General features: G+C 41.6%; 1 protein-coding gene across 1 annotated transcript in view; it reads right to left on the reverse strand.

Moving 5' to 3' along the window:
* Positions 1–17,758, reverse strand: part of TTC29 (tetratricopeptide repeat domain 29) — a 161,167-nt gene extending 143,409 nt beyond the window's left edge. The window contains exons 1-5 of the mRNA XM_038755243.1: positions 17,687–17,758; positions 13,659–13,704; positions 10,283–10,357; positions 8,259–8,356; positions 6,384–6,467 (exon numbers count right to left, since the gene is read on the reverse strand). Coding sequence (XP_038611171.1) covers positions 6,384–6,467; positions 8,259–8,356; positions 10,283–10,312 — 212 coding nt within the window. The 5' untranslated portion in view covers positions 10,313–10,357; positions 13,659–13,704; positions 17,687–17,758. The remainder of the gene's footprint in view (positions 1–6,383; positions 6,468–8,258; positions 8,357–10,282; positions 10,358–13,658; positions 13,705–17,686) is intronic.
* Between the last annotated feature and the right edge of the window lie 4,607 nt (positions 17,759–22,365).

Raw genomic sequence — 22,365 nt, forward strand, 5'->3', positions numbered from 1 at the left:
CACTAAAACAGCTACAATGAGCATATGCACAGCAGTATTCTTCCAGGGCAGATTTCCACCACCATTTCTGGCAAAGGGATGGCTATAAGATATGTAAAAAGGAGAGAAGTATGAAAAAAATCACTGATAGATGGTGAATAGAGATGATTCTGTTGGGGGATAAAGAAGATGAGCTATTGGTAAAGTTTAGATTTTCGAGGGAAAAAAACCCTACAATTTGCAGGGAAATTAATGAGGTTATTTTTAAAATTCAGGGTAAAATAAATCATTTTTTTGTTTCCAGTTTTATTTTAAACTGTACAATACCTTGGCTCAAAGACCCTCTGCAAAAGGGTCAAGGGATGGGGGATATGAAGTGGAAGCAGTGAGAGCTAGCACTCCTTCGTGTACTGGAGCCTGAGGGGAGAATGGATGGGAGGGGGAGAAAGGAAATGAGCAGATGGCTTTGCACTTTAGCAGTCCCAGATCTCCCTCTTCATCCTTCTTCTCGTCCCCGGGGGCTGCTTCTATCAGTTCAGTCTCGGATATGGGAGGGCAGGTGGTAAGAAAGAAAAAAGCAGTAAGTGGAAATAAGTGATATTAGTGGCAAAACAGAGCAGAGTTACAGGGAGCTCTGGGGCTAGGAAAACAAAATCTATGTTTTGAGGAGATATAATTTGAACTAAAAAAATAAAAGAAAGTTGGGGTAGAAGTGAGGGTTCAAAACCATAGAAAAGAGAACATTTCTTCACAGCACATATATTTATCACAGAAAGCTCTAAAGCAAAGATTAGCTGCAGGTTCAAAATGGATTTAGATAAAAATCAAGGATGAACAAGTCATAATGTGAAGCTGAGTGCAAAAAGGGAAAAGTTAGGGATGTTGGATGGGACATGCTAAATATTTGGGTCAATGTCAAGAAAGACAAATATTCTATTGCCACTGTCAAAAACAAGTGGGGAAAAAGCACGTGACAGTCATGACAACTCATCCTATTTTACATATTTGCTTTTTTCACCAGCTACTCCCCAGTTTGCTCTTTGTTTCTTTCAGGCTCACCTCCTAACTGTATCTCACTTTCGCCTCTCCTGCCTTCACCGCATTACCCATGCTGTTCCTCTGGCCTGGAATTCCCAACCCACCCTCCCCAAACCTGACAAAACACAGCTCTTCCCTTATTCAGTGCCTTCTGAAAATCCCACATCCTTCAGCAAGCCTTTTTTTATTAATTCCCAGCACCTCAAGTCATATAAACCAATACCAGTATTTAGTCCTTTTGTATATGTTATTCAATTGTAATAATTATAATTGATTGTGGTATTTGTTAAGTACTTACTATGTGTCAAGCACTGATCTATGTGCTATGGTAGACACGAGTTAATCAGGTTGGACATTTCCTGTCCCACATGGGGCTTGCAGCCTAAGTAGAAGGGAACACACTGTACATTTAATGACTAATAAATATGCACCCGGCTCCTCCTTTAACACGTAACCCCTCTGTGGAGAGGGAACAGGCCATTTCTCTCTAACAGTTTTTAAGTGCTTAGTACAATGCATTGCACTCAGTGGTCACTCAAATATTATTAGCTCTTTGTGGTCAGGAAGTGTGTCTACCAATTGTGTAGTATTTTACCATCCCAAGCAGTAGTACAATGCTCTGTACGTAATAGGTGTTCAGATACTATTGATTGATTGATTCTATTACTAGTATAGTCAGTCATGATATTGCATTTAGAATTGTTCCTCAGAAGCATGTACAAATATCTCTCAAGAGATCTAATTTTTGTTCCTTGAAAATGTGGTTGTATCATCACGGATATGATTTCCACACAGATTTGCATGTTAAATTAAGATCTGCTTCATAACCTCTGGAAAACTAATATGATACAATGATAACTATACTAAACAATTGTTTAATCTTTAAAGTATTTCAAAGCATAATTCCACAATATTAAGTGAATGAAGACTAGTAATTGGTTTAAGAGCCTTTGCAAGGAGCTACAGAAGTAGGAGCTTGTTTTGCTGGCTGTGAATGATTTTTCAACTTCAGCGAAGAATTTATCTAATGAAAGTTGAGCAACTGCTGCCTTCTTTCCTATATAAAGTACTTTGTAGCATGCTAAGTCCTTTCAAATACCTTTAAGCATTCATCATATTTATAAATTTGTCTTCTTTCTTGCAAATTGAAAAGGCTTTTTAATCCCAAGATTTTAGCTGATGGAGAAGAAACATTAACTACTTCACCTGTTTCAGCATCTTACCACGCAATGAACGGTCAAAGTTCTTGATATGGTCCTTTCTGGGCAGTGATTCCTCTGAGTGATGCGATTTAACTCTGCAACAACTGCATCATCCATTTCTAAATTAAGGTGCCTTCTCAGTTGCACAACCTCTTTGGTTAAACGTGCAGGGATCTCAAACACCTCGAAAAGCTGACTAAAACCGTGGGCCAAACTTCGACTAAGATTGTTGATTGCTTAATCTCAACCCAAGTAGGAAGGGAAAGAGAAGGGATATATTTTACTGACAGTGTTTGGACAGAATGTCAAGGTGGAGGGGTAGGTTTCTGCATGGGCGAAAGCAGCAAACTATACAAGTTGTTGTTATCAGTGACCCAGTGGTCCACTGGCACATGGTGTACCAGCAACAGAAGAATAGGAAGCAGTGTGGCCTAGTGGAAAGAGCACAGGCCTAGGAGTCAGAGGACCTGCTTCTAATCCCAGCTCTGCTACTTGCCTGCTGTGTGACCTAAGCAAGCACTTAGTGCCTCAATTACCTAATCTGTAAAATGGGGATTAAATCCTACTCCCTCCTACTTAGACTTCGAGCCCCCTGTGGGATGGGACAGTCGGCAGGAGGCAGCTGCCGGCCAAGGGATCGGCTGGACTCCCCAGCTCCTTGTTGGGCTGTGGGGTGGGCCATAGGCAAGCCACCACTGCTACTGTTTGAAATGCCTTCCTCTCTCCTCTGTCCGGATACATGATGCCTCGTTTTATCAATACACCTCCAGGCAACTTTAATGACCTCGGCCCCTCCCACTGTCCCACTTTACTTAGGAAGAGACCAGTTCAAAACCAGAGTGGCCACTGTGAAATTGGATTGATGGCTACCCCGACTGATACTGGTGCAAGTGTATATCAGTCTGCTGAAGCAGCATGGTGTGATGGATAGAGCATGGGCTTGGTCATGGGTTCTAATTCCAGCTCCTCCACTTATCTTCTGTGTGACCTTGTTAGGCAAGTCACGTCACCTCTCTAGCCCTCAGTTACCTCATCTGTAAAATGGGGATTGAGACTGTGAGCCCCACATGGGACATGAACTATGTCCAACCTGATTTGCTTCTATCCACCCCAGTGCTTAGTAGAGTGCCTGCCACATAGTAAGTGTTTAGCAAATATCATAGTTATTATTATTACTTCTGTAAGTAGGCCCAGCCCAGATTGACCTATACTGGTACTAACCCACTTCAATTTTCTCAGTATCCTAGTCAGTCCTTCACTGCATGGAAATGAGAAAGTTTTTCATTTTGTTAGGAGATAGATAATACACATCTGCTACTGTTATCAATATTCATTCCACATAGGTGCTTCTCATGACAAGACATGTTTACTTAAACTGCTAAGGAAATCGCCTGCACAAATGAGTGTAGATCAAGAGAAGAAACTGGACAGGCTAAGAAAAAAATGCTAACCTGAAATGGAATGGCACAACTACATTTTGAACAAATTAATCTCTTTTCTAACTGTTGGTAAAAGAGCAGACCTATCCCATGAACTCCTGAATAATCATAAAACCATAAATGAGGTAACTTTAAAGTTAATAAGATCATGTCATAAATGATGCTAAAATTAGAGTACTACATCTTATTAAAGTTTGCTCCATGATTTGTAAAATGGCAGTCAAAATTGTGAGTGTATTGGCACTGCAAGTTCATTAAGGCATACCAGATTTCTTAAAAAAAATTAAGAGGGAAATTCAACCGGCTTAAAGCAATTCTCTCTCCTACAGCACCACTTTTGATATATTTACAATAGTTCTTTAAATATCAACTAAATACTGATCAGATCTTGAAATTGGGTGAATGGATATGGAAACAGAAGTCCAAAACCAGAAATCCATGGAATCATTTTCCACTCTCATTATCCTTCACTGACTAGCCAGCAGAGAATAACTTCAATTCCAAATTCTGTCAATGAATATGAAGACATCTCTTTTCCCCAACACTATATTTATCAATACCATAATTTGACAACTATTTCCATATTTATCATTCACAAACCACTTCAAAAAAAGAATGCTATTTCCATGTTAAACATGATTCAAAATGATCAAAAACTGAATATAAGAGCATATTCTTATATCTATAAGTGTATTTTTTAAAAATGCTAGCACCAGAAATTCAGAATCTAAAATTGCATGAAGGATGAGATAAAAAGGAAGAAACAAACCTGAAAGCAGATAGCAGGGACTCTCTAGTGTGGCTAATAATATGTGCCACAGTTATTCTGAAGGAATTACTTATGACTCTTCAGGAATGATTTGTGTGCTAGCAAGCACAGAACAGAACTTCATATGAGGTAGAAGGAAAAGTCTTGAAGGTGCCATACTTTCTGGGGAAAAGTGTCTAAAGCTATGTCACAAACTAGAATAAAGATAGGAAGGAATTTTTAAAAGTTTTGGACACTTGGAAAAATGTGAACATATTTAGAATTTCTAGATAAAAATGTATATAACTGCCATCCCCAAATGAAATCAGCTCAAACTGTGGGTTGGGGGATTAGATACTGAAATTCAATTTAAGGCTCTACAAAAGGCAGATATATGTAGTTGCAATATTTTGTTTGTTTCTTTAGAAGCAGATTACCTATCACGAACAACAAAAGATGAATATACACAGTTCTCAAGTTTATTCTAGATGGCTCAAATCTAGATTTCATTTTTTACTTGTCAAAATGAAAGTTTATTAGAAAACTACTCACCCTAAGAGTTTGCAGTTTCAGTAATTTTCTACAGTCTAAATTCCTTGTTTAAAACTCAAAAATTCAAATGTTTCTGCTTTTGAATGGCACACTGATTAGTTTAGCACATCTTGCTAAGCAGACAAGTTCTCTCTCCAAACATTTTAAAATTACTCAAATTAGGAAAGAAATGGAAAGACACTAAAGTACTTAGAAGGGCCCCAGGGAAAGCAAAAGATTTTTTTGAGTCATGTTTAGTCTAAGCTGTTGCCATATTAAAACCTGACAAGGTTATATAGGTCATCAAAATGTCTCCAATTACCAGCATAAAAAATACAGCATAGTGAAGTGGAAAATAAAATATCATTATTGCTGTAAAATTATTAATAATTGTTACTTCAACCATAATGGAGGAAGGTGGAAAGAAAACAAATGGTGAAAGTCAAATTCTGGAAAGTGCCATTAAAACCTCTAGTGGTTTAATTACAACCAAAAATGATATCTGTGGCTTTAAAATGTTGAATTATGTGTGTCCCAATTTTCAAATATGGCTAATGCCAAACACAGCAAGCCAAAAAAACTTGGCATAAAGTCATTTTTCTCTTAAATGAACTCTCACATATATCGAGCTTTAAAATACCATGAAAATCCTATTATTTAGAGTTGTATATCAGTCTCCTAAAAAAGAGAGTTAAAATATTTGATACAGAAAGATGGTTTAAAAAATCCTCAATAATGACTGTAGAGAATGATTTTTAAATGCATTGTTTGGGAGTTAGATTAGACACTAATTGGGCAAATCAGTGATTTCTATTAAGTATTTGGACAAAGTGTAGAACACGGTGAGATGGGGAAGGAAGAAATGTTAAAGGGGGAATTAATTCATCAGCCCAACTAGATGAGTTTCTTTAATTTCTTAGTCTATACTTGTGTTGGTGGTATTGTAGCTTTTCTCTTGGTGTCTGGATATTGTATGAATTCTTTCTTTATTTTTTTCATGGTGGTAAAAACACCATAAGAAGGATGCTAAGAGGAATTAATGACTACCTTAACTATATTATAATACTGCAAAAGTAGTATAACAGTGTAAGCTCTTTGTGGGCAAGGAACATGTCTGCCATCTCTGTTGTACTGTACTCTCTCAAGCTCTTATTAGTACAGTGTTTTGCACATAGTAAGTGCCAAATACCACTGATGATGATGATACCTTAAATATGAGAACTGAGAGTCTTGGAATTTGAACTTTGATATGTGGAAGATCAGTAGAAATGACTCATTATTTAGTACCAGTTTTAATTTTTAAGTACCAAGTTTCAATAAAAAGGATGTTCAGAGCAGTGGGACTTAAATTTTTAGTAGAAAATGAAGGAAAAAGCAATAGAAAATGAAGATTCAAGACAAAGGACACAAACTTTATGCTAAAGTGCTTTTAAAGGCTATACTCACATAGCAGTCTCTTGTTTTGACAATCCTTTGAAATTCACCTCCAGATAATGATCTATGTCATCTTTCCCTTTGATCAACTGAGACCTAAATTTAAATGGAAAAAAATTTAAAAGTACTGACTTACTGAAATGGAAAGACTTTAGGAATATATGTAATGCAACCTGAAGTATAATAAATACTGAAATACTGACAGTGAAATGCACCTGAAACGTTCCATAAAGATACATAACCAGTATACTCAGACATTTTGATTGATAACCATTTTTGGATTTTAAGTTTTCAGAATGGAGAAGAAAAATAGGGAAAAGGGTAAAATCCTAGAATATAAAATGAAGCAACAGTCTTATCCGAATACTAAAGGATGAGTTAAGGGGAGCCCTACTTGGGACTAACGTACGCATTTTTTAAAAATCAACCATTCTGCCTGAAAAACCCCCAACAAAACACCAAACAGTGGTTTCATAGTTGCATAGCACTACAGAAGAGTTTGTGTCTTGCCATCAAAATGAGGGATAACACAGGCTCTACCCTTAAATAGTTTTAAGCTCACTTAGCTATAGAGAAATAACTTAGTAGAAGAAACTAAGCAAACTGCATTTTAAAACTCCCTTATTTAAGGGGAAGGAATGGACGAGGATGTTTCCGCTGAGCTTTTAACAAAGAAAAGGGTAAAGGTAATTGTTCAACTTCAGAACAGCAGCTAGGTTACTCAACATTTTGAACACTGATATTTAAAAATCATTTTGTATTGCCTAAAAGTGCAATATACACATTTCAGGGTGGAACTGAATTTCATGATGCTATTCTGTATAGTGTCTAAATTGCAACAAGGGAAATTCAGGGACATTAGGACATTATCCCACAAGAAATGGGATAATAACAAACTTAACCCAAGATAGGCTATGGAATCTCCTTTAGATAGTCAAGCCTGGAAACAGGATGGTGAACTGCTACATAAATTTGTTGGCTTTACTTTATGCTGTATTTCTAGACTGTGAGCCCACTGTTGGGTAGGGACCATCTCTATATGTTGCCAACATGTACTTCCCAAGCGCTTAGTACAGTGCTCTGCACACAGTAAGCGCTCAATAAATACGATTGAATGAATGAATGACTCTTAAAACACACCTTCCAACTCACATTTAACTTCTGGAGTACCAGGAAACCTAGAATTCCCCCTCTCAATTTCATGAAATTGCCCTTTTGTCATCCTCTGGGTGAATATTTGATGAAACCGGTATTAGGTAGCAAACTTTCATTTATTCAATCATATTTATTAAGCGCTTACTGTGTACTAAGCACTTTCATTCATTCATTCAGTCAATCGTATTTATTGAGCACTTACTGTGTGCAGAGCACTGTACTAAGCACTTGGGAAGTACAAGCTGGCGACATATAGAGACGGTTCCTGCCCAACAATGGGCTCACAGTCTATAAGGGGGAGACAGAAAACAAAACAAAACATGTGGACAGCTGTCAAGTTGTCAGAATAAATAGAATTAAAGCTAAATGCACATCATTAACAAAATCAATAGAATAGTAAATATGTACAAGTAAAATAGAGTAACAAATATGTACAAACATGTATACAGGTGCTGTGGGGAGGGGAAGGAGGTAGGGTGGGGGTGATGGGGAGGAGGAGAGGAAAAAAGGGGCTCAGTCTGGGAGAGTACAATATAACAGACAGACACATTCCCTGCCAACATCACTTAAACACCATGTTACGGTCCGTGAAGCATGGGGTAAAAAGAATAATATATATATTTAATAGTAAAGCTAGACCCTTGCCAAGTAACATTTTACTTTTTTGTTAATTGGCATTATTTACTGTTAGAGATATTTTTTGAAAGAAAGTCAATTTGGTGGGACATGTACCTTGAAAACCCTGTTGAAAAACTAAGTTTTTTCGGCTTTAAGTAAAGCAGGCGCTTTGGGCTTTGTGATGGTAGAGGTGGTAAAGTTCTCATTTTGGTCTAAAGGTGAAAAAAAAAACAAAATAGTACTTTTAATGGCCTTTCAAAGCATTCTTCAAAACCAATCATTAGCATTTTTGAGCAGCTCTGTGCACAGCATAAGTACTAAGCACTTGGGAGAGTAAAACAGAGTTAAGTAGGCATGGTCTCCGCCCTCAATGAGCTTACATTCTAGCAAGGGTAACAGATACTAAAATTGAAGAGAAAAATGTCTAATATTTCTATAAACATGAGTTAGTATTTAATAGGTTATGTTAGACTCGTACTTCAGTGGGATCAGAGGATGTGAATTCACAAGTCATAGGTGGCAATCAATGGCATTTACTGAGCACTTACTTTGTGAAGAGCAGTGTGCTACGTACTTCGGAGAGTACAAGTTGGTAGACAATATCCCTGCCCACAGAAGACTTACAGCTTAGACGGGGAGATGGAAGTATATAATTTGTGCAGAGCAGAAGGAAGGAAGGCCTGTTGGAGGGGATTTCAAGAAATTTTGAAGAGAGGTCAGTGGTCTATGACACTTGTTGAGGGAGGGAGCTCCAGGCTAGGGGAAGGGCAAAGGTAAGACATGGTGGACGAGACAAAAACTAAACAAAGTAAACTGGCTGTTTTGGGACCAGCCAGAAGTGTGAATTTGGGTGTGGAGGGAGAATGAATGGACATACAGAAGGGAGAGAGCTGACTGAGGGGCCTTAAAGCCAGTGGTCAGGAGTTTCAGCTTGATGTATAGAATTTTTGAAGACTGGAGAGTTTTGGAGTGTGACATTTTAGAAATATGATCCAGGTAGCGGAGGAAAACGTGCTGAAAGACAACGATTTTGGAGGCAGGGAGACAGCAAGGAGGCTGATGCAGTAGTCAAATCTGGATATGACAAATGGTTTGAAGCTACTTTGGGCTACTTAGGAAATGTTGCAGGATCTCAAAGATGCCATCATCATAATCTTCAAGAAGAAAGGCAAAAAGGTCAGATGGCAGCAAGTATTGGGGTGTCCCATTATTGTCCACTACCAGCAACGTCCTTCTCCTTGTCCCCTGGCTGGCTTCTAAAGAATATCATAAAACCATAAGTTCCCAGAATTATAATGTGGTTTCTACGGTAAAAGAGCAGATGTTAATATACAATCCCAGTTTTCCTTTTTAAAAGTGCTAATAGATATTTATGAGGTAGCTCATTTTAAAAAAATAACATAACTTGGGTGCTAAGAATTGCCTGCTTTTTGATCTGATTTAGTATCTCTTTAATGGAAAGCTATATAGTCGTGACTCTCTATATAAAACAGACAGCCTTCAATAGGCTGTAAGCTCCTTGTGGGCAGGAATCATGTCTACTAACCCCACTGTATTGCACTCTCCCAAGTATTTAGTGCAGTGCTCTCACACAGCAAACAGTCAGTAAGCACCAAAAAATAAATACCAAGCCAAAAGAAAACACCAAACAGCCACTCTTACTTCAAACTTGGCCCCAAATAATTACGCTTGGGACTGATCTCACGGGGGCCCCAGGAATAAGTTGGGTGGAATGGGGCCAGTAATACCGAGAGCTTTTTTTTTCCATCACCGTGGAACCTTTGCATGTCTGCAAGAGTCACAAATGTAGTTCTTATAGCCAAACCCTGGGCTGAGGATGCCCAGGTTCCTGTTTCTGCCACGGTGGTATGGAGCAAGGGGCCCCCACCTTTTGGAGGCCCTCTGAACAGTTCTCCAAATCCTCTTCTCTCTCCAGTAAAAAGGAGTTTCCACTGTGCTTCAACATCTCTGGGAATACCAGAAGGATTCTATATATCACATGTAGGCTCTTTTGTTTCCCTACAGAGATTCAGAGGTAGCACTGCCCTACTACCTTCATAACTCCAGAGTGACCCTAATCCTATCTCTAACCCTAGAGTTGAGGTCTAATGAAACTAGAAAGTTCCAGTCATACTCACATTAGTGCTCATCTCTGGTCTCAACGCCATCAGGATCCTGGATCAGCAGTTTATTATCCTATCAAAAATGCCCACCTGCATATATATGATAGGTAGATTTAATTTTTTTTTCTGTTTACTCAGGGTAAAAATCCCAGCTATACATATAGTACAGTAACATGTCTGAGTTATCATACAGATCCACATTTTATTTAAGTTCTCAGCTTACAGTTCCTACTATTAAAGTTTCAGCTGCCAGTTCCTTCATTTTGCTCTTCTCTGATCTGAGAATATTATCAGCAGGAGCACCTTTACTCTTAAATTTGGATTAATGTAAGTATCGCAAGCCCTGCCGGCAAGCCTCAAGGCACAAACTATGAATGGAGGGTTTGTGTGTGTGAGAGAGCGAGCGAGATAAAGACTGAATTTTAAAGCAAAAGAGAGTTGCATTGTATTTCCCAGGGAAAGAGTCAGGGAGTCAGTCTATACCGAAATGTTTAAACCTTTCATTTTGGGGCACTCAAAAATCTCTCTGAATACATGCATGAGAGTGGATGGTTAGAATAATGAATGTGGGGGGAATCAACTCTGAGTTTTCCAAAACCTGGATGGCACCATATTACTGTAGGGGGAGGGAAGCAGACTTGTGGTGGGCACTAGGCTGGGGTCCGATTTTGTCTTATGACTTGTAGGGGGAGTCAGCACAGGGTTGGACTGTAGTTCAACCCCTTCACCTTGGGATTAGTAGAATCGGCAGGACACCCAGACAACTTTGTAAGACAACAAAATGCCTCTCAGACCCATCCTGATTTGCTCTACTCCCCCTACCCTGGACCCCACCCCACTTTCCTTGGAGCGATGAGCTAGTCTCTATTACATTGTTAAACATAAATTTGGGATGAAGTCAAAAACATGTAATATTTTCAGGGTTCTATCACTATTCCAGACTTGAATTAGACATATACAGAACAGGAATTACCAAGGCCCTTTCCCCCCCCGCCCCCCCCCCCCCCCCCCCCCCAGCATACCAGTTCTGAGATTCAGTGTGGGAGGAGAAGGAAAGAGAAGGAAGGCTGTGGGAAAGAAGCAAGAAGGGGACCAACTTCTGAGGGTTGGCTTTGAGCTGCTTCTCTCTCCTCTGGCTTTTGGATTCTCTAACTTTTCTGCGACTGACCAGTTCAGTTCCCTGGGGTGTTGTTGTTCTGGGTGCTTTTGCCCATATTGATGTCCCTGCTAGTCGAGTGGAGATCTGAAGATTAGGACAACAATACAGAGTGGCTTAGTGGGATGCAGCGTGGCTTAGTGGCAAGAGCCCAGGCTTGGGAGTCTGAGGTCGTGGATTCTAATCCCTGATCTGCCGCTTGTCAGCTGTGTGACCTTGGTCAAGTCAAGTAACTTCTCCGTGCCTCAATTACCTCATCTGTAAAATGGGGATGAAGACTCTGAGCCCCACGTGAGACAACCTGATTACCTTGTTTCTATCCCAGCGTTTAGAACAGTGCTTGTTCTAAACAAGCAGTAATTTGTACTTCCCAAGTAATTTGGGAACAGTAATTTGTACTTCCCAAGCGCTTAGTACAGTGCTCTGCACATAGTAAGCGCTCAATAAATACGATTGATTGACTGATTGATTGGCACATTGTAAGCACTTAACAAATACCAACATTATTACTAGCAAATACTGCCATGCTAGGACTGCATACAACCCAGAGAAAAGTCGAAGTTCAAAAGTTGGAAGGCCAGGAAGAATCTAACAACATGTTGTGGGCTGCTGAGGCCTGGCATAGGGAATTCCTGAATTAACTAATGAACCAATCTGGCCTCTTAAGGATTCTTTCTAGGACATACCTAGACCTAGATTCACATAGCTGAAGCTGGAGTGAACTGGACCTGCCTCATGGCTAAGGGAGTTGAGGTATGTTCATTTAATATTTCACCCAGGTACTTGCTTTCATTTTATTCTGAGATTTACCTAGGCCACAGACTCTTTGGGATGAATGTACTAAACCAATTAGTGTCTTAGGTTTCTCATTGGTAAAACAGAAATAGTGATATTGGCTTTTCATCACATTCTTTTATCTAGAGATTCATCACCATTAGTTAGCATTGATATTCAGTAAGTGACCCCAGGGTGATCGGCACGAAATTAAGCAATCTGTTTTAAAGGGTGGAGAGCAGCCTGTAAATGGAAATAGAGATTCTTCAGGCAGAAAAACTTTTGATGATGTAAACCCTTAAGTTTAAAAAAAAACCCGTGAAAACTGTCCATTTATGATTTGGTTCTTATACAATGGATTTAAGAGCATGACACCAGTTGCCCCACGGATATCCTGGGCAATATCTGCATGGGCTGGTTTGTGCAACACTTAAAACTTGCACCGGTCACTTGGAGCCTTTTCTTTATGCTGCACCTGGGTCAGCCGAAGAGCTTAGAGCCAAATGTCACTTGGGTCGGGTAGGAGAATAGCTTGGGAGGGGAGAAAAGATAACTACTGCTTTCTCCCTAACTCAACTCTATTAGCTGTTGAAAGCCAGCTTGGCCCTGTTCAAAAAAGTGGTCAAAATACAGAGACACAGTAAAATCTAATTCACCAGTGCAAGAGCACTTGAAAATACAGGCTTTCATGAGAACATCATATTAACATTGTTAAGAAAATCTACAAAGAACAGTGAAAAGCCATGTAGCCTAGGCGAAACTGCACAGAATCATGGGTCAGAAGACCTAGATTCTAATCCAGGCTCTGCTGTTTGCCTGTAGTTACCTTAGGCAAATTACTTAACTTCTGTATGCCTCAGTTTCCTCATCTGTAAAATGGGGATTAAATTCCTGTTCTCCCTCTTAGACTGTGGGCCCCACCATGAAGGGCAAGGGCTGTGTCTGTTCTGATTGTGTTAAATCTATACAAAATTTAGCAGCTAGTAGGTCAGTCATATTTATTGAGCACTCATTGTATAGAGCATGGTACTAAGAACTTAGGAGAGTACAATTAAACAGAGTTGTTAGAAAACATTCCCTGTCCACAACAAGCTCACAGTTTAGAGGGAGCTTACCACCTATATCAATTATTACCATTACTATTATTATTTTATTCTGAAATCTTGCTTTGCTTTTAAAGCAATAAAACAGATTAGAGAAATCTTACTTTGTTTTTAATACAACAAAAGTATTCCCTATGGCAAAGTTGTTTAATGTAATAAAGATGGATACTGACATCCCATTATTTTAATTTTCTTCACTACTCCTAGCATCTGGGGAGTTCACTTACTTATCAAATCATTAAATACAAGTTATAAACAACAAAATCATCAATTCTTGTTTGTGATGAACATAAATATACACAAACAATTGTCTAGGCCTAGATATCAGTTTGCGATACATTCACTTCTTTTTACTTACATTTAGTGATTACTGCCAGTGGTAGTCCATAACTTGCAGATTCACCCTGAAAAGTAGGATGAAACAAACTGTACCATAAGAAACAAAAATGGAAAAAAAGCCAGTCCTTTTTCCTAAATGCAAATACATTTATTTGCAAAGCCCAGGAGCATAAGACGCTTATGGATGGCCAAAGTATTGTGCCCTTAAAGTAAAAAAAAAAAAAAAAATCCTGGAACTGTTCCAGTTTGGGCTCTATCTACTTCTCCCTCCAACTCATCATCATTCATCATCATTCATTTCATTCATCGTTTCAATAATGATTAAATATTACTAATCATATTTATTGATTATTGACTACAGAGAAGCAGCGTGGCTCAGTGGAAAGAGCACGGGCTTTGGAGTCAGAGGTCATGGGTTCAAATCCCGGCTCCGCCACATATCTGCTGTGTGACCATGGGCAAGCCACTTAACTTCTCTGAGCCTCAGTTACCTCATCTGTAAAATGGGGATTAAGACTATGAGCCCCATGTGGGACAGCTTGATTGCCTTGTATCCACCCCCAGCGCTTAGAACAGTGCTCTGCACATAGTAAGTGCTTAACAAATGCCATTATTATTATTATCATTATTATTATTATTATTATTATCATTATTATTATAAGACGGGTGACTTTGGGCAAGTCACTGAACTTCTCTGTGCCTCAGTGTAAAATGGGGATTAAGATTGTGAGCCCCACGTGGGACAACCTGATCACCTTATATCCCCCCACAGTGCTTAGAACAGTGCTTGACACGTAGTAAGCGCTTAACAAATACTACCATTATTATTATTAAAATGGGGATTAAGATTGTGAGCCCCACGTGGGACAACCTGATCACCTTGTATCCCCCCCCCCCCCCCCGTGTTTGAAACAGTGCTTCACACATAATGAAATTATAATAATAATAATGGCATTTGTTAAGCACTTACTATGTGCAAAGCACTGTTCTAAGCACTGGGGAGGATACAAGGTGATCAGGTTGTCCCACGTGGGGCTCACAGTCTTAATCCCCATTTTACAGATGAGGTAACAGGCACAGACAAGTCAAGTGACTTGCCCAAAGTCACACAGCTGAAAACTGGCAGAGCCAGGATTTGAACCCATGACCTCTGACTCTAAAGCCCAGGCTCTTTCCACTGAGCCACGCTGCTTCTCTGTAAGTGCTTAACAAATATCATCATCATCGACCGCTGTGTGCAAAGCACTGTACTAAGCGGTTTGGAGAGTACACTATAGCACGAGACACATTCCCTGCCCACAGCGAGCTCACACTCCCTCTTCTTGGGGAAGCAGCGTGGCTCAGTGGAAAGAGCCCGGGCTTTGGAGTCAGAGGTCATGAGTTCAAACCCCGGCTCCGCCAACTGTCAGCTGTGTGACTTTGGGCAAATCACTTAACTTCTCTGTGCCTCAGTTAGCTCATCTGTAAAATGGGGATTAAGACTGTGAGCTCCCCGTGGGACAACCTGATCACCTTGTAACCTCCCCAGCGCTTAGAACAGTGCTTTGCACATAGTAAGCGCTTAATAAATGCTATTATTATTATTATTATTATCATTATTCCCACGGAGCGGTGCACTGTCCTTCGGCTGCAGACCTTCGACCCCAGTGCTTACCGCCTCTTCTTGCCCATCCCTCCAACAAGCCACGGCAACTGAGGTCGGGCCATGGGGACGCAGGACCGACTTTAGGACTCGGGGGGCTCATTCGGGCAGTTGGGGAAAGGGAACTAAAGTCTAGCCTCGGCCGCCGCCTAGCCCTCATTCATTAAATCGTATTTACTGAGCGCTTACTGTGTGCAGAGCACTGTACTAAGCCCTTGGGAAGAAGAAGTTGGCAACATATAGAGACAGGCTCGACCCAACAGCGGGCTCACCGTCTAGAAGGGGGAGACAGACAACAAAACAAAACATATTAACAAAATAAAATAAATAGAATAAATACTTACAAGTAAAATAGAGTAATAAATATGTATAAACATATATACAGGTGCTGTGGGGAGGGGAAGGAGGTAAAGCGGGGGAGAGGAAGGAGGGGGCTCAGTCTGGGAAGGCCTCCTGGAGGGGGTGAGCTCTCAGTAGGGCTTTGAAGGGAGGAAGAGAGCTAGCTTGGTGGATGTGCGGAGGGAGGGTATTCAATCAATCAATCGTATTTATTGAGCGCTTACTGTGTGCAGAGCACTGTACTAAGCGCTTGGGAAGTACAAGTTGGCAACAGATAGAGACAGTCCCGACCCAACAGTGGGCTCACAGTCTAGAAGGGGGAGACAGAGAACAAAACCCAACATATTAACAAAATTAAATAAATAGAATAAATATGTACAAGTAAAATAGAGTAATAAATATGTACAAACATATATACAGGTGCTGTAGGGAGGGGAAGGAGGTAAGGCGGGGGGGATGAGGAGGGGGAGAGGAAGGAGGGGGCTCAGTCTGGGAAGGCCTCCTGGAGGGGGTGAGTTCTCAGTAGGGCTTTGAAGGGAGGAAGAGAGCTAGCTTGGTGGATGTGCGGAGGGAGGGCATTCAATCAATCATATTTATTGAGCGCTTACTGTGTGCAGAGCACTGTACTAAGCGCTTGGGAATTACAATTTGGCAACATTGGGTAGGGACTGTCTCTATATGTTGCCAACGTGTACTTCCCAAGCGCTTAGTACAGTGCTCTGCACACAGTAAGCGCTCAACAAATACAATCGATGATATAGAGGCAGTCTCTACCCAACAGTGGGCTCACAGTCTAGAAGGGGGAGACAGAGAACAAAACCCAACATATTAACAAAATAAAATAAATAGAATAGCTATGTACAAGTAAAATAAATAAATAAATAGAGTAATAAATTCCAGGCCAGGGGTCGACGGCGGGACAGGCGAGAACCCGCTGCTCCTCTTCTAGACTGTAAGCCCGCTGTTGGGTAGGGACCGTCTATATGTTGCCGTCTTGTGCTTCCCAAGCGCTTAGTACAGTGCTCTGCACACAGTAAGTGCTCAATACGATTGACTGATTGATTGATTGACTGACTTGTGCTTCCCAAGCGCTTAGTACAGTGCCCTGCACACAGTAAGCGCTCAATAAATACAATTAATTGATTGATTGACTTGTGCTTCCCAAGCGCTTAGTACAGTGCTCTGCACACAGTAAGCGCTCAATAAATACAATTGATTGATTGATTGACTTGTGCTTCCCGAGCGCTTAGTACAGTGCTCTGCACACAGTAAGTGCTCAATAAATACGATTGATTGATTGATTGACTTGTGCTTCCCAAGCGCTCAGTACAGTGCTCTGCACACAGTAAGTGCTCAATAAATACGATTGATTGATTGATTGACTTGTGCTTCCCAAGTGCTTAGTACAGTGCTCTGCACACAGTAAGCGCTCAATAAATACAATTGATTGATTGATTGACTTGTGCTTCCCGAGCGCTCAGTACAGTGCTCTGCATACAGTAAGCGCTCAAATACGATTGATTGATTGATTGACTTGTGCTTCCCGAGCGCTCAGTACAGTACTCTGCACACAGTAAGCGCTTAATACGATTGATTGATTGATTGACTTGTGCTTCCCAAGTGCTTAGTACAGTGCTCTGCACACAGTAAGCGCTCAATAAATACGATTGATTGATTGATTGACTTGTGCTTCCCAAGCGCTCAGTACAGTGCTCTGCACACAGTAAGCGCTCAATAAATACGATTGATTGATTGACTTGTGCTTCCCAAGCGCTTAGTACAGTGCCCTGCACACAGTAAGCGCTCAATAAATACGATTGATTGATTGACTTGTGCTTCCCAAGCGCTTAGTACAGTGCCCTGCACACAGTAAGCGCTCAATAAATACGATTGATTGATTGACTTGTGCTTCCCAAGCGCTTAGTACAGTGCTCTGCATACAGTAAGCGCTCAATGAATACGATTGATTGACTTGTGTTTCCCAGGCGCTTAGTACAGTGCTCTGCACACAGTAAGCGCTCAATAAATACGATTGAATGAATGAATGAATGAATGACCCTTCTTACCTCGCCCTCGTGGCCCAGGCTGGGCGAGGGGGACGCCGGCCCCGTCGCCAGGGAAACGATGACGTCAGCGGCGGGAGAAGGAGAAGTGTTCGGTTCCCGCCCGCAAGGGGGCGCGGCCTGGATTGGAGGCTTGGATCGCGTTGATGATTGGCGGCCACGCCGAAAGGGGGCGTGGCCTGGATTGCGGAGGCTTCGATCGCGCTGCTGATTGGCGGTCCCGCCGAAAGGGGGCGTGGCCTGGGCTGGAGACTTCCATCGCGCTGCTGATTGGAGGCCCCGCCCACATGGGGGCGTGGCCTTCGCTGGAAGCGTCAGCAGCGCAGATGGGGAGGCCCCGCCCACAAGGGGCGTGGCCTGGGCTGGAGGCTTTGGGTCGCCCTAACATTGATAGTCATTCATTCATGCATAATAATCAATCAATCGTATTTATTGAGCGCTTACTGTGTGCAGAGCACTGTACTAAGCGCTTGGGAAGTCCAAGTCGGCAACATAGAGAGACGGTCCCTACCCAACAGCGGGCTCACAGTCTAGAAGGGGGAGACAGAGAACAAAACCAAACATACTAACAAAATAAAATAAATAGAATAATGATAATTATGGCATATATTAAGCGCTTACCATGTGCAAAGCACTGTCTTAAGCGCTGGGGAGGTTACAGAGTGATCAGGTTTTAGACTGTGAGCCCACTTTTAGACTGTGAGCCCACTGTTGGGTAGGGACCGTCTCTATATGTTGCCAATTTGTACTTCCCAAGCGTTTAGTACAGTGCTCTGCACATAGTAAGCGCTCAATAAATACGATTGATGATGATGATCAGGTTGTCCACTGTGGGGCTCACAGGCTTCATCCCCTCTTCTATCAATCAATCGTATTTATTGAGCGCTTACTGTGTGCAGAGCACTGTACTAAGCGCTTGGTAAATACAAGTTGGCAACACATAGAGACGGTCCCTACCCAACAGCGGGCTCACAGTCTAGAAGGGGGAGACAGAGAACAAAACCAAACATACTAACGAAATAAAATAAATAGAATAGATAAGTACAAGTAAAATAAATAGAGTAATAAATATGTACACACATATATACATCTATACAGGTGCTGTGGGGAAGGGAAGGAGGTAAGATGGGGAGGATGGAGAGGGGGACGAGGGGGAGAGTCATTCATTCATTCATAATAATAATAATTATGGCATTTATTAAGAGTTTACCATGTGCAAAGCACTGTCTTAAGCGCTGGGGAGGTTACAAAGTGATCAGGTTGTCCAATGTGGGGCTCACAGGCTTCATCCCCCCTTCTAGACTGTGAGCCCGCTGTTGGGTAGGGACCGTCTCTAGATGTTGCCAACTTGGACTTCCCAAGCGCTTAGTACAGTGCTCCGCACACAGGAAGCGCTCAATAAATATGATTGAATGAATGAATGAATGAATGAGCCCCCCTTCTAGACTGTGAGCCCCCCTTCTAGACTGTGTGCCCACTGTTGGGTAGGGACCGTCTCTATATGTTGCCAACTTGTACTTCCCAAGCGCTTAGTACAGTGCTCTGCACACAGTAAGAATACAATGGAATGAATGAATGTGTACATATTTATTACTCTATTTTACTTGTACATATTTATTCTATTTATTTTATTTTGTTAATATGTTTTGTTTTGCTGTCTGTCTCCCCCTTCTAGACTGTGAGCCCAATGTTGGGTAGGCACCGTCTCCATATGTTGCCGACTTGTACTTCCCAAGCGCTTAGTACAGTGCTCTGCACACAGTAAGCGCTCAATAAATACGATTGAATGAATGAATGAATCCCCCCTTCTAGACTGTGAGCCCGCTGTTGGGTAGGGACCGTCTCTAGACGTTGCCAACTTGTACTTCCCAAGCGCTTAGTACAGTGCTCTGCATACAGTAATAGCTCAATAAATACGATTGAATGAATGAATGAATGAGCCCCTCTTCTAGACTGTGAGCCCCCCTTCTAGACTGTGAGCCCGCTGTTGGGTAGGGACCGTCTCTATATGTTGCCAACTTGTACTTCCCAAGCGCTTAGTACAGTGCTCTGCACACAGTAAGAATACGATTGAATGAATGAATATGTTTGTACATATTTATTACTCTATTTTACTTGTACATGTTTATTCTATTTATTTTATTTTGTTAATATGTTTTGTTTTTTGTCTGTCTCCCCCTTCTAGACTGTGAGCCCGCTGTTGGGTAGGGACCGTCTCTATATGTTGCAACTTGTACCTCCCAAGCGCCTAGTACAGTGCTCTGCAACCAGTAAGCACTCAATAAATACGATTGAATGAAAGAATGAATGAATCCCCATTTTAATAATAATAATGACATTTATTTAGTGCTTACTTATGTGCAAAGCACTGTTCTAAGCACTGGGGAGGTTAAGAGGTGATCAGGTTGTCCAATGTGTGGCACACAGGCTTCATCCCCATTTTAATAATAATAATAATAATAATAATAATGGCATTTATGAAGCGCTTACTATGTGCAAAGCACTGTTCTAAGCGCCAGGGAGGTTACAAGGTGATCAGGTTGTCCAATGTGGGGCTCACAGGCTTCATCCCCATTTTAATAATAATAATGACATTTATTAAGCGCTTACTACGTGCAAAGCACCGTTCTAAGCGCTGGGGAGGTTACAAAGTGATCAGGTTTTCCAACGTGGGACTCACAGGCTTCATCCCCATTTTAATAATAATAATGACATTTATTGAGCGCTTACTATGTGCAAAGCACTGTTCTAAGCGCTAGGGAGGTAACAAGGTGATCAGGTTGTCCCACGTGGGGCTCACGGTCTTAATCCCCATTTTACAGATGTGGGTACTGAGGCCCAGAGAAGTTAAGTGACTTGCCCAAAGTCACCCAGCTGACAATTGGCGGAGCAGGGATTTGTACTCATGACCTCTGACTCCAAAGCCCAGGCTCTTTCCATTGAGCCATGCTGCTTCATGCTTCATGCATGCATGCAGTTGTATTTATTGAGCGCTTACTGTGTGCGGAGCACTGTACTAAGCAATTGGGAGAGGACAAGTCGGCAACATATAGAGACGGTCCCGACCCAACAACGGGCTCACAGTCTAGAAGAGGGAGACAAACAACAAAACATTCATTCATTCATTCCATCGTATTTATTGGGCACTTATCGTGTGCAGAGCACTGTACTAAGCGCTTGGGAAGTACAAGTCGGCAACATATAGAGACGGCCCCGACCCAACAATGGGCTCACAGTCTAGAAGGGGGACACAGACAACAAACAAAACATGTAGACAGGTGTCAAAATCGTCAGAACAAATAGAATTAAAGCTATATGCACATCATTAACAAAATAAATAGGAGTAAATATGTACAAGTAAAATAGAGTAATAAATCTGTACAAATATATATACAAGTGCTAAGGGAAGGGGAAGGAGGTAGGGCGGGGGGATGGGGAGGAGGAGAGGAAAAGGGGGCTCAGTCTGGGAAGGCCTCCTGGAGGAGGTGAGCTCTCAGTAGGGCTTTGAAGGGAGGAAGAGAGCCAGCTTGGCGGAGGGGCAGAGGGATTGGGGGCATTCCAGGCCCGGGGTCGACGGTGGGACAGGCAAGAATGAGGCACAGTGAGGAGGTTAGTGGCGGCAGAGGAGCAGAGGGTGCGGGCTGGGCTGGAGAAGGAGAGAAGGGAGGTGAGGTAGGAGAGGGTGAGGTGATGGACAGCCTTGAAGCCGAGAGTGAGGAGTTTTTGCTTGGTTCGAAGGTTGACAGGCAGCCACTGGCATGGGTTATGGTTAGGGTTAGGGCTAGGGTTAGCCACATGTAGACAGGTGTCAAAACCATCAGAACAAATAGAATTATAGCTATATGCACATCATTAACAAAATAAATAGAATGGTAAATATGTACAATAGAGTAATATATCTGTACAAACATATACAAGTGCTGTGGGGAGGGGAAGGAGGTAGGGCAGGGGGGATGGGGAGGAGGAGACTTCATTCATGCAGTCATCATCATCATCAGTCGTATTTATTGAGCGCTTACTGTGTGCAGAGCACTGTACTAAGCGCTCGGGAAGTACAAGTTGGCAACATAACTTCATTCATGCAGTCATCGTCATCATCAATCATATTTATTTAGTGCTTACTGTGTGCAGAGCACTGTACTAAGCACTAACGCATAATGGCATTTGTTAAGTGCTTACTATAATAATAACTATTATGGTATTTGTTAATTGCTTACTATGTGCCAAGCACTGTTCTAAGTGCTGGGGTAGATCCAAGGTAATCAGTTTGTCCCATGTGGGGCTCACAGTCTTAATCCCCATTTTCCAGATGAGGGAACAGACAGAGAAGTTAAGTGACTTGCCCAAGGTCACACAGCAGACAAGTGGCTGAGTCAGATTAGAACACACGATCTCTGACTCCCAAGCCCGGACTCTTTCCACTGAGCTACGCTGCTTCTCTAAGTACATATGATAATGGCACATTTGTTAAGTGCTTTCTATAATAATAATAATAATGATGGTATTTGTTAAGCACTTACTATTTGCCAAGCACTGTTCTAAGCACTGGGATAATAATAATGATGGTATTTGTTAAGCACTTACTATGTGCAAAGCACCGTCCTAAGCGCTGGGAGGGATGTAAGGAGATCATGTTGTCTCACTTGGGGCTCACAGTCTTAATCCCCATTTTACAGATGAGG

Source organism: Tachyglossus aculeatus, chromosome 12, assembly GCF_015852505.1.
Source record: "Tachyglossus aculeatus isolate mTacAcu1 chromosome 12, mTacAcu1.pri, whole genome shotgun sequence".
In the NCBI taxonomy this organism is placed as follows: Eukaryota; Metazoa; Chordata; class Mammalia; order Monotremata; family Tachyglossidae; genus Tachyglossus; species Tachyglossus aculeatus.